The 12674-nt window shown below is 30.9% G+C and overlaps 1 protein-coding gene across 3 annotated transcripts in view; it reads left to right on the forward strand.

Annotated features, from left to right (window-relative positions):
• The window catches only part of LOC114326149 (beta-arrestin-1-like), a 1212937-nt gene that overhangs the window by 447845 nt on the left and 752418 nt on the right, over positions 1-12674 (forward strand). For all 3 annotated transcript variants that reach the window (XM_050651410.1, XM_050651412.1, XM_050651411.1), the window contains exon 4: positions 11247-11351. In XM_050651410.1, coding sequence (XP_050507367.1) covers positions 11247-11351 — 105 coding nt within the window. The remainder of the gene's footprint in view (positions 1-11246; positions 11352-12674) is intronic.

Raw genomic sequence — 12674 nt, forward strand, 5'->3', positions numbered from 1 at the left:
TTACGAGCAGAGGGAGCGAAGCGAGCGAGGCGAGTAACAGAGTTCGATAAAGAGTCTTTACTGACGTGGTGCATACAAAATTTTATCGCGAATCATAAAAAACATTAACACTTACTTAATTACATCCTTCTAATGACATAACTTTTCCCAAAAATGGCCTATTCTCCGATAATCTGCTCAGACTATATTTCAAATTCGCGACTACGCTTAGTACAAACCAATATGGATCACATGCATTCCAAAAATTAAGCCCATATAGTAAAAATAGAAAAAAATGCGTGTAAATTGGATGAGATAATGAAAATGTTATATCAATTGTAAGGGTCGGTGTCAACGAGTCAGACGAATTAATGAATTTTTATGATATGCTAAACTTACAGATCTTCAAACGCTAATTCCATGAAAACCCCAAAATTAACCCTATATTAACAAGGTAGTGAAGAGTTAGTTTAAAAAGCAAGACAGCCACGCACGGTACTGCGATGTCATTCGACAAGATCGTCGACGATATTAATTCTGCAGTACTGCAGTTGTTTGTTTACTAGCAGGTATTGAACGAAACAAGTAATAAAATCAAAACAAGCAATAAACCTGTGCTTAATATTTTTTTTTGTTTAAGAATAATATATATTGGATTTGTTTGTATTGTCATTGCTTGTTGCTCAAGTAGTGATATGTAGTATTGGTCATTGTTAAATGCCTTGTGGTCTTTAAAGAGGGGAGAATGTTGAAATTCCTATAAATTGGTTTGGTTGTGTAAATAGTTCCAGAGCATATCCCATTTTTACCCTTCTCGACGCCCGTGTTCCTTGCTATCCATATGTTCCCCTTATCGATACCGCAGTTAAGGAATGTGAGATCGGTCGAGCGGGTACCACACTTGAAATGCATGATTCTACCCCTATGGTATAACAAAAAACAGATGAGATGCATCCCGACCACTCAAGTGTATACACGTGAATTCGTTCATTTTGTTTTTTCGATCGTTGTGTACCCAGCCAAATGGGGTAAGCTTAACCTGAATTTAATTACCTATATTATTTTTCCTTTAATATATTTCCTTTGTTATTGTTTTGAATTATTTGACAACAAACCAATTTAAATTTGTGTATTTTATTGCGCCTATTGAGAAATTCCACTTTCTTTCCATATTAGAGCTATCAGAAGGGATAAAATTCGTAGCATGTGTTGTAATTAGTTTATTGTTTGTTTTTGATTTTACTACTTGTTCCGTTCAATACCTGCTAGTAAACAAACAGCAGTAGACAGGCCAGTCTGTCTGAGATTTCGTTGGATGCACGGTCACGCACGATCAAAATTTTTGCCAATTATTCGAATTCGACAAAATTGAACGACGCCGCAGTATCGTGAGAGGTCGGCTTTAGAATTTAGAAGCTTAAAAATTTGCAGAATTATTTAAATAGGAACTAATTTCATCAATAAAATATTTATAAAGGGGGATTATTGTCATATACTTTACCATCATTTGTTAGAGACTGTTAGAATAATGAAGGCATTGTATTTTTGAACGTTCATTATATTCTAATACCTACTCATCACGTCCCTAGTTAGGAAAACAGCATAATATATAATTAAAGAATTAAAGGCGTCCATATAGACGTTCTTGGTTGAAATGCACTAAGGTGGCCTAATTTAGAACACTGTCGAGTTCATGAATAACATAATCCTATATGTATCTCAGGGGATAATATCTATTAAACTTACAATGGAGTTGCTGTTACAGTTAATAAATATGAGAACAGTTGTTTAGAAAATATATATTTATTTTGTGTAGTATATTTTTAAGATTTTGCTTAATTATAATCAAGGAAATAAGTCAAGGAAAAATTGATATATCTTAGAGTTAATGTGTAGTGGCTTCTTGATAATAATTTGGTTACTAAACATTTTTTTGGGTACCAAATTTTCTTTTGTAAATATTTTGTAAAAGAAATTTTTTTTGGTACCAAATTTTGTTTTACAAATATTTTGTTTAAATTTTTGGTGAGTGTGTAAAATTATAATTATTATACTTTGAAAAATTTGAACAAAATATTTGTAAAACAAAATTTGGCAACAAAAAAAAATTGTTTTACCAAATAATTGTAAAAGAGAATTTGGTACCCAAATAAATGTTTAGTAACCAAATTATTATCAAGAAGCCACTACACATTAACTCTAAGACATTTGAATTTTTCCTTGACTTCATAAAGGCATTAGGGAAAGTCAGCCATGAAAATCATAGAGATAAAGGGACTGGATTAGAGAGATTCGTTTAATAAATAAACTGTACTCTTGTTTATAAGCTAATATTTATCTCGGACAGCACCTCCGTTTAAAATCAACTATTTTCAATGGGAAATAAGCCGCAATTTTACCAAAAAAATGATTTTATTAACGTTTCGACGCAAAAGTCGGGTGTCGTTGTCAAAATATAAAATAATACTAAATTAAACAAAAATGTTGTTGCTTAGTAAAAAATTCTTCTAATAATTTATTTAATCTGACTCATTTATATCGGCAATTCAGACATGTATTATATATTTTAAAGTAGAAGACTTTAAAATAATAATGCTAATATTGATGGGTTGCGTTCCTGTGACGACTTTACTGAAAGATAGTTCATTTGATTACATGAAATCAACCCAATTCAAGAATATCCTCCACAAAAATCATAGTATGTAATGGAACGGTGGCAGTAAAATTCTCGCGCTAGAGACTCTTTTTGTCTTTTTAAAGACATATCACATGCTATGATTTTTTGTGGCGCATATTCTTGAGTTGGGTTGATTTCATGTAATCAAATGAACTATATTTTAGTAAAGTTGTCTCAGGAATGCAACTCATCAATATTGGCAATATCATTTTAAAGTCTTCTACTTTAAAATGTATAATACATGTCTGAATTGCCGATATAAATGAGTCAGATTAATTAAATTATTAGAAGAATTTTTTACTAAGCAACAACATTTTTGTTTAATTTAGTATTATTTTGTATTTTGACAACTACACCCGACTTGGGCGTCGAAACGTTAATAAAATAATTTTTTGGTAAAATTTAGGCTTTTTCCCCATCGAAAATAGTTGATTATAAAAATGTCACAAGGAAATAGGAAACCACATCTGTATTCTTCTGCCATCAATATTTACGGTGGTCCGATAAGTACTTAGCCTACAAAAGAAAAACAAAATTTTTGAAAAAGTGGCTATTGATTTCTTAACGTAGTCTCCTTTTAGCTGGATACACTTGAGTTAGTTACTATCCACCTTTTTAATCCATCTAAACAATACGTTTTCTCAAGGTCTGCAAAGTAGACCTCCATGGCGGCGATGACCTCGTCATTTAACTCAAATTTCTACACGGCGAGTGACTTTTTCAAGTTGGGAAACAAAAAAAGTTGCATGGGGCCAAATCTGGAGAATAATGTGGATGGGGCAGCAGTTCCTAGACCAATTCAAAAAAACCGGGACGTATAACGAGGGCAGTTGTGCGAGCCGATGCGTTGTCGTAGTAAAAGTACACTTTTCCTTTGTTAAATGAGGAGATTCTTTCTGCAATTTGATCCATCCAATAATTCAGCATAGTAGAGCTCTGTGGCAGCTTTGCTCTTTTCCAGGAAGTAGATGTAAATCACAGCTTGTGAATCCAAAAAAATGGTGGCCCTCAACTTTCCTGCCGATAGTACAGCAATCGCCTTCTTCGGAGCACGTTTGAAGTCCACTGTTTCTTATTTTGACTGTTTCTTGGTCTCTGATGGGTACAAGTAGATCTATGTTTCATCGTTAGTCACGAAGCGATACAGAAACTCCTTCGGATTTCGCTTACACAACGCTAAACACTGCTATAAAGTGGTCTCACGTTTACACTTGTTTTCAGGAGTGAGATAATGCCGCACCGATGGAGTCGACAGGTTTCTCATGTCCACAATTTCATAAAAAATATAACTTACGTATGTAGTCTTTTGAGATGTCTATCTTAGTCCATTCTTTCACGGTTTTTGCTCTAAATTTTAAAGAACCGCTTGGATTGACATGAAATTTGGCATACGCATAGCTTACATGTCAAAGAAAAAAGTGATATTGTGCCGATGTGTGCTTTTGCCCTGGGGGTGACTTTCACCCCCTCTTGTGGGTGAAAAAATATAAGTCTAAAATAAGTCCGGAAATGGATTAACTGACTAATTTTAAGTAACTTTTATTCTATAGAGCTTTTTCGCCAAGTCAACACTGTACGAGTTATTTGCGAGTGAATATGTTCATTTTTCAACAAAATAACTACCTTTTTAGACGGATTTTCGCAAATAACTCAAAAAGTAAGTATTTTGTCGAAAAAAACGTTCTCAACAAAAATATAGCCTGTAAAAAATTTAAAAAAATGGTGTAGGAGTTAGGTCTCTGGACCTCGTAAAACCAGAGTTATGGCCAATGACAAATAGATTCATATTCACCAAATTTCAAATAGAATACTTCGAAGTGAAATATCCAAAAAATTAAGCACTTTTTGGGGAAAACTCATTATAAGTTTTTTAAAGTGTTTAAAAAAAGCTTTATTTCTGTTTTTACAAAAAGTTTCTAGTATTAAATTTAAGCCAGTTACGCTCAAAACAAAGTTGGTCGCTTTTGTTTTGGCAAAAAAAATCGGGAAGACCACCCCCTAATTAGCAACTTAAATGAAATTAATCGTTACCGCTCCACAAATTATTTTACTTATGTCGTGTTTATATGATCTGTAAGTTTTATCGATTCAAACTGCTTTATTTGGAAAAAATTTGGTTCTAAAGTAAAATTTTTAAAAATTTTAATTTTGAAAAATATCCTTTTTTTTCAAAATAATTTAAAAATTGTTAGAGAGACCAAAAATATCGAAAAACAAAAAAAGTCAGCATTGCTTTTATGAATATCATGTACTTTTTTGTTTTTCTGTTAGACAAAAATTGATTGAGATTTGGTGTTTCTAACTTTGCATACATTCGTGATGAGTGACTCGTTCAACCCCTTTTAAGTACAGCCCTTTCAAAAATAAGGACTTTGAACGGATGAAACTTACAGATCATATAAACAATACATACACGGGTCAAGAAACTTGTAAAGTCGTAACGATTAAGTTCATTTGAGATACTAATTAGGGGGTGATTTTCCCGATTTTTTTACCAAAAAAAAAGAGACTAACTTTATTTTGAGCGTAACTTGTTTACTTTTGATGCTAGAAATTTTTTTTATAAAACAAAAATGAAGCTTTTTTTAAACACTTTAAATGAGTTGTGATGAGTTTTCCCCGAAATGTGCTTCATTTTTTGTTATTTCACGTTAAAGTATTCCATTTGGAATTTGACGAATATGAACCTATTTTTAATTAGCTATAACTCTGCTTCTCCTAGGTATTGAAACGTGATATATACAGCATTTTTTTAAATTTTTTACAGGCTATATTTTTGCTAAGAATGTTTTTTCGACAAAATACGTACTATTTGAGTAATTTGCAAAAAACCGTCTAAAAGTGTGGTTATTTTGTTGAAAAAATTAACATATTCACTGGCAAATAACTCGAAAAGTATTGACTTAGTAAAAAAACTCTATAGAACAAAAGTTACTTAAAATTAGTCAGTTTATCAATTTCCGGACTTACTTTGGACGAATACTTTTTCACTCCCAGAGGGGGTGAAAAGCACCCCCGGGGCAAAAGCACATATCGGCACAATATCACTTTTTTCTTTGACTTGTTAGCTATGTGTACGCCAAATTTCATGTCAATCCAAGCGGTTCTTTAAAATTTAGAGGTTTTGCAATATTTTACCGTTAAAGAACGGACTATCTTTTTAGCTATCTCAGTCAGCTTCAATCGGCGGTGTGCAAGAAAGTTTTAGGAAAAAAATAAGGAAATGACTAAAATTACTCTGGCTAAAGAGGAGTCAGAGTTTAGATGATTATTATATACAGGGTGGTTCATTAAGAATGTCCAATCTTTGAGATGTAGATTCTAGACCTAAAAATATTAAGATTTAACCCAAATCATTTAAATAAAATGTGGCTCGTTATTGAGGTACAGGGTGTTTTATTTAAAAATTTAATAATTATTTTTGCCCAGGGCTTAAAAACTATTTGACATATCCTTATCATACTTGGCAGAAAATATAGGTACTGTATATTCTACTAAATTATGATAAATAAACTATTCTGGCTACTACCAGAGGCGTACGACAGGGGAAAGTGAATGGTTGACTCTTCCCAAATTCTACGCCACTGGCGAAATTGCTATTTAAGCACAATATTTCGATTTTCCAATACTTTCTATGTAAGTAATATACTCTTCATTCGTAACGTTAAAGTCATTAGTTTTCGAGATACTTGAAGTTGAAAATGAAACGGCATAGCTATTTTGATTAATGTATTGTGCTCCTTCATTTTTAACTTTAAATATCTCGAAAACTAATGATTTTATCGGTATGAAGAGTATATTATTTGTATAGAAAGTATTGGAGAAATTGAAAAATTGCAATAAAATAGTAATTCCGCCAGTGGCGTAGAATGTGGGTAGGGTCACCCATTCACTTTCCCCTGTCGTACGCTTCTGGTAATAGCCAGAAAGTTTTATTTAACATCTTTTAGTAGGTTGTACAGTATCTACACTATCTGCTATATATGATAAGGATATGTCAAATACTTTAAAAATACTGAATACAAATAGTTAAAATTTATGTAATAGGGATGTTTGATATAAATTTAAAAGTTATTTGTACCCAGTACTTTAAAAGTATTTGAAATTGCCGTATAATACTTGCCAAAAAGTGTAGGTACTGCACACCTTACTAATTTATGTTAAATAAACGTTTCTGGCTATTACCAGAGGCGTACAGGAGAAAATGAATGGCTGAACTTTCCCAAATTCTACGCCACTGATGTAATTGTCATTTCAGCATAATTTTTAGAATCTCCAATACTTTCTATGCAAATAATATACTCTTCATTCGTATCGATAAAATCATTAGTTTTCGAGATATTTGAAGTTAAAAATGAAGGGGCACAATACATTAATCAAAATAACTGTAAAGTTTCATTTTCAACTTCAAATATCTCGAAAACTAATGACCTTAACGTTACGAATGAAGAGTATATTACTTATATAGAAAGTATTGGAAACTCGAAATATTGTGCTAAAATAGCAATTTCGCCAGTGGCGTAGAATTTGGGAAGAGTAAACCATGCACTTCCCCCTGTCGTACGCCTCTGGTAGTATCCAGAAACGTTTGTTTATCATAATTTAGTAGGGTGTACGGCAACTAGACTTTCTGCAAAGTATGACAAGGATATGTCAAATAGTTTTAAAGTACTGGGTGAAAATGGTTATTAAATTTTTAAATAGAACACCCTGTAACTCAGTAACGAGGCGGCACATTTTATATAAGTGATTTGGGTTAAATCTTAATATTTTGAGGTCTAAGACCTACAACTCAGAGATTGGACATTCTTAATGAATCACCCTGTATATAGATACAATAATGTTTAATTAAATTTTTAGATGAAAATTGCCTCAGAGCTTTTAAAGTCATGTACATTTAAAGCACTTAGCTTTTTTCCTCTAATAGCCTAATAAAATAAAAAAAAGTCAAAATGTAAATTCGTACAGGTTAAAACAAATTTTATATCAAAGTTTAGGTGGGTACAAAAGATATTTTCAAGAAAGTATCCAAATCAAATAAGGGGATCATTGTTTAAATAATTAAAAAGGGGTCATTTTTGCAAAAAAATACTTTTTTAACTACTGAGGTAATTCACTTATCAATGAAGGTCTATGAGATTTTTTTCTACAAAGCTGAAGGGTAAATCTTTCAGATAAGACTTACTAAATTAAATTTGACCCCCTATTTATTTAAATAATTGTATATAAAACTTAAAAACAAATTCGCAATTAATTATTTTTAGCGTTTTAAATAAGCACTATAAAATATCTTATTTTACAGACTAAGTTGCGCTATGTTACCAGTATTAAGCAAAAAAAATTGGTCAAAAAATATTTAATATTTTTTGAGATATTGAAGTTGTTTTTTAAATGTTACTATATTTTCAATTGCAAAAACGCGGTTGTTGCCAAAGAAATACTCACCTGCTTAAGATCTCATTATTTTTATTTTTATGTATATTGTCGATAATTGTATGGATACATTCAAATTTCAATTAAACTCCCCCCTAAAATGGCATTTGAAAATCATACAAATTTGTTTATAATTTATTTTTTTAATAACGTCGCGGGGATTAAGTATTTTAAAATGCCGTTTCGATAATTGGGTTCCTGGGAATTTTTTACTAATTAACACAATTTTTTTGTCGTTTTTTCTTCTTCTTTTTTTCCTTGGAGTTATATTACTACGGGCCCTTTTAGGGTTAAATTTTATTAAGAATGTCGAGTCTATGAGATCTAGATTGTAGACCTAAAAATATTAAGATTTAACTAAAATCTCTTAAATAAAATGTGGCTACTTACTGAGTTACGGGGTGTTTTATTTAAAAATTTAAAAATGAATGTTACCAAGTACTTTAAAACTATTTAACGTATCCTTATCATACTTGGCAGAAAGTGTGGCTATTATACACCCTACTAAATTGTGATTAATAAACGTTTCTAGCTAGTGCCAAAGGCGTACGACAGGGGATAGTGAATGATTGACCCTTCCCAAATTCTACGCCACTGAGTGAATTACTATTTTAACGAAATTTTTCGATTATCCAATACTTTGTATGTAAATAACTTTATTGGTATCGATAAAGTCATCAGTTTGAGAGATATTGGAAGTTTAAAATGAATGAATGACTGAATCAAAATAACTATGCCGTTTCATTTTTAACGTCCAATATCTCGAAAACTAATGACTTAATCGTTACCAGTAAAGAGTATATTATTTACATATAAAGTATTGAAGAATCGAAAAATTTCGCTAAAATAGTAATTCCCTCAGTGGCGTAGAATTTGGAAATGGTCAACCATTAACTATCCCCTGTCGTACGCCTCTGGTAGTAGCTAGAAACTTTTATTTGTCACAATTTAGTAGACTGTATAGTATCCACACTTTCTGACAAATATGATAAGGATGCGTCAAATAGTTTGAAAGTACTTGGTAAAAATAATTTTTAATTTTTAAATTAAACACCCTGTAACTCAGTAACCGGCCACATTTTATTTAAGTGATTTTAGACTAATCTTAATATTTTTAGGTCTAGAATCTATAACTTAGAGATTCGACATTCTTAATGAAACTTAACCCTAAAAGGGCCCGTAGTAATATAACTCCAAGAAAAAAAAAAGAAGAGGAAAAAAAGACAAAAAGATTTGTTAATTAGTGAAAAATTCCCAGAAACCCAATTATCGAAATAGACAAGGCGAAAACGGCGGGTTCGAAGGGAAAAATATTCCCATGAGATTTTTTTGCATAATCACATTCGTGAGACATCCCAGAATAAGGTTCAAGAAGTCGCCCAAGTGAAAAGTGGGCCAATTTTTTTTTAACAATTTTTTTTTAATCAAATTGCAAGAATCAATATTTTTGGCCCGACCAATTTTTTCTTTAATTTTTTGGACCATTCTGGATAAAAAAGATCTCTTATAATTTTTCTCTAAAGTTGATCGTTTTCGACTTATAAGCAATTTAAAATTGAAAAAAACGAAAAATGGCGATTTTCAAGGCTTAATAACTCGATTAAAAGTTATTATTATGAAAGTCAATATATGACTAAATCAAAGTTTGAAGTCCCCCCTACAAGATCCTGAAGAAATTTTTGTCATTATTTTATTACTAAGCTGTTATTTTTAAGTAATAATAATAAGCGCCATGCACGTGTGCGGGGCTGTAAATGCTGAGTGCGAGAGAGAAGCTATTCCAGAAGTCCAATTGTGCATCTTACTCGCACTCACATTTACAGCAGCGTCAATACGATACAACCACTCATTGTTATTAATTAAAAATAACAGCTTAGTAGTAAATTAAGCACACAGATTTCTTCAGGATCATGTAACGGCGACTTTAAACTTTGATTTAGTCACTTTCTGACTTTCAAAATAATAATTTTTGACCGAGTTATTAAGCCTTAAAAATGGCCATTTTCGCGTTTTTCAAATTTTAACTTGCATATAACTCCAAAAAGATCAACTTTAGAGAAAAATTATAAGAGACCTTTTTTGTCCAGAATGGTCCAAAAACCCTAAAAAAAATTAGTCCGGGCCAAAATATTGATTTTTTGCAATTTGATTAAAAAAAAAATTGTTAAAAAAAAATTGGCCCACTTTTCTCGTGGGCGACTTCTTGAATCTTATTCTGGGATGTCTCACGAATGTGATTATGCCAAAATATCTCATGGGAATATTTTTCCCAATGAACCCGCCGTTTCCGCCTTGTCTAAAACGGCATTTCAAAATATTTAATCCCCGCGACGTTATTAAAAAACAAATTATAAACAAATTTGAATAATTTTCAAATGTCATTTTAGGGGGAAGTTTAATTGAAATTTGAATTTATCAATACATTTATCGAAAATATACACAAAAATAGAACTAATAAGATTTAATACAGGTGAATATTTCTTTGGCAACAACCGCGTTTTTGCAATTGAAAATAGAGTAACATTTAATAAACAAATTCAATATCTCAAAAAATATTAAATATTTTCGGACTAATTTTTTTTTGATTAATATTGATAACATAGTGCAACTTCTTCTGTAAAATAAGATATTTTATAGTGCTTATTTAAAACGCTAAAAATAATTTTTTGCAAATTTGTTTTTAAAGTTTCATGTATAATTATTTAAATAAATAGGGGGTAAAATTTAATTTAGTAAGTTATATGTGAAAGATTAACCCTTCAACTTTGCAGAAAATAATCCTATGGACCTTCATTAGTAATTGAATGACCTCAGCAGTTAAAAAAGTAAATTTTTTGCAAAAATGACCCCTTTTTAATTATTTAAAGAATGATCCCCTTGTGTGATTTGGATACTTTCTTGAAAATATCTTTTGTACCCACCTAAACTTTGATATAAAATTTGTTTCAACCTGTACGAATTTACATTTTGTTTTACATGTAGTGAAATTTTATTTTACTAGACTATAAACCAAACAGGTTTTTCTCACTTCAAACAGAGTACCTGGTAGTTGTTTGATTTAAAAATGTAAAAATCATTTACGCTTAGCTAAATAAATTAACTTGTTAGATGCTTAACAAGAAGTCTTAATAACCGGACGTCCCTTTATATTTTCCAGAACAAAGTGCCAACATGAAAAGTTGGAGTTGGAGGCTGGTGCCGAGAAAGAGGAAAAAGACGAAAAAGCAGCGACTCAAATACCGGATGGAATGAGCGCACAAAGGTGAGTTTTTCCATTTTCTGAATAAATTACTTTCGTAGATTGCTGCTGTAAAGTAAAAGCTTTTTAACTATGTAGTTTAGGTGTTTCTTAAGGTTGGATATACTAAAAGATTATTCTTATTTTTCATCTAATTATTTACAAAAAACCGTGTCAAAAGTATACAAGAATAAAAAAAGTATACAAGAATAAAAAGAGTAAAAATGTGAGTGGTGCACACAATATTCCAGCTAGAAAAGAGCTGGTATGAATATGTGGCGCAAAAATGTATTTTTATTTCGGAGGAATATAAAATTACTGTCCATCTTATTTTAAAAGATTTTTCCGTTATATTTGCTAAATTTGAAATAAAACTTGCCACAAAAGGGTACCGTTGATCAAGTTTGCAGTTTGAAGCTCTTTGATGGTGCGTTTTACTTCAAATTAAAACGAAATAAGCAAGCTATGGACCACCCCAGCTAATTGAAACAATACTCGAAAATATTATTCCCATCATCCAAGATAGCCATCCCTACACCATTAGCTTATAGGGGAGTGCAATTAGACGAAAAGATACAATGTTTCGGAAAAAATCAAACAAGGTTATATTTTTCTAAAACTTTTTTTGTTAGTATATAAATATGTTAAACTAAAAAGTTGTACTCACAAATTTCGCCGCTAATTGTTTATTAATTGTTTAAACAATAACAATTGTTTTGTATAAATAATGTTAAGAATACGGGTGAATTCAACATTTTATTTTGATAAAAAATAATTTTATTTTAGTTTTGATTATGCTGAACCCGAATCTGACATTACAATTTGCAAATTCAAAATGGCGGATTAAAAATGGCGGATTTTTTCCTAAAAAGCCTTAAAAAGTAGTTGTAAAATCCGAATGTCTTTTATAAAACGTTTGTTTACATATATGTGGATATTTTTGAGAGGTTCCTGAACCTGAATCAAATTTTGATAATTTAAATTATAAAATGGCAGATCCAAAATGGCGGATAACTTAAAAAATAGTTGTAAAATCATAATTTCTTTACAAAATGTATTTATATCTACATATATTTATTTTTGAGAGCTTTTATAAACCCATATAATATATATATTTAAAAACGACCCCTCTAAAACGTTAACCAATTGTTATCTTAATAATTTTTCTATTGACGAACAAAATATGTATTTTTTTGCTCTTAATATGAATCGTTTCGTTCGCTCTTAATTAAATTCGGCCTTACTTGTAATGATGTGAAAATTGTGCTTCTACCTTTTCAAGAAAATGTTGCAATGGGATCATAAATAAAAAAGTTATTCTTAGTAAAAAGCTCTGCATATTCTAAA

Source organism: Diabrotica virgifera, chromosome 5 (genome assembly GCF_917563875.1).
Source record: "Diabrotica virgifera virgifera chromosome 5, PGI_DIABVI_V3a".
NCBI lineage: Eukaryota > Metazoa > Arthropoda > Insecta > Coleoptera > Chrysomelidae > Diabrotica > Diabrotica virgifera.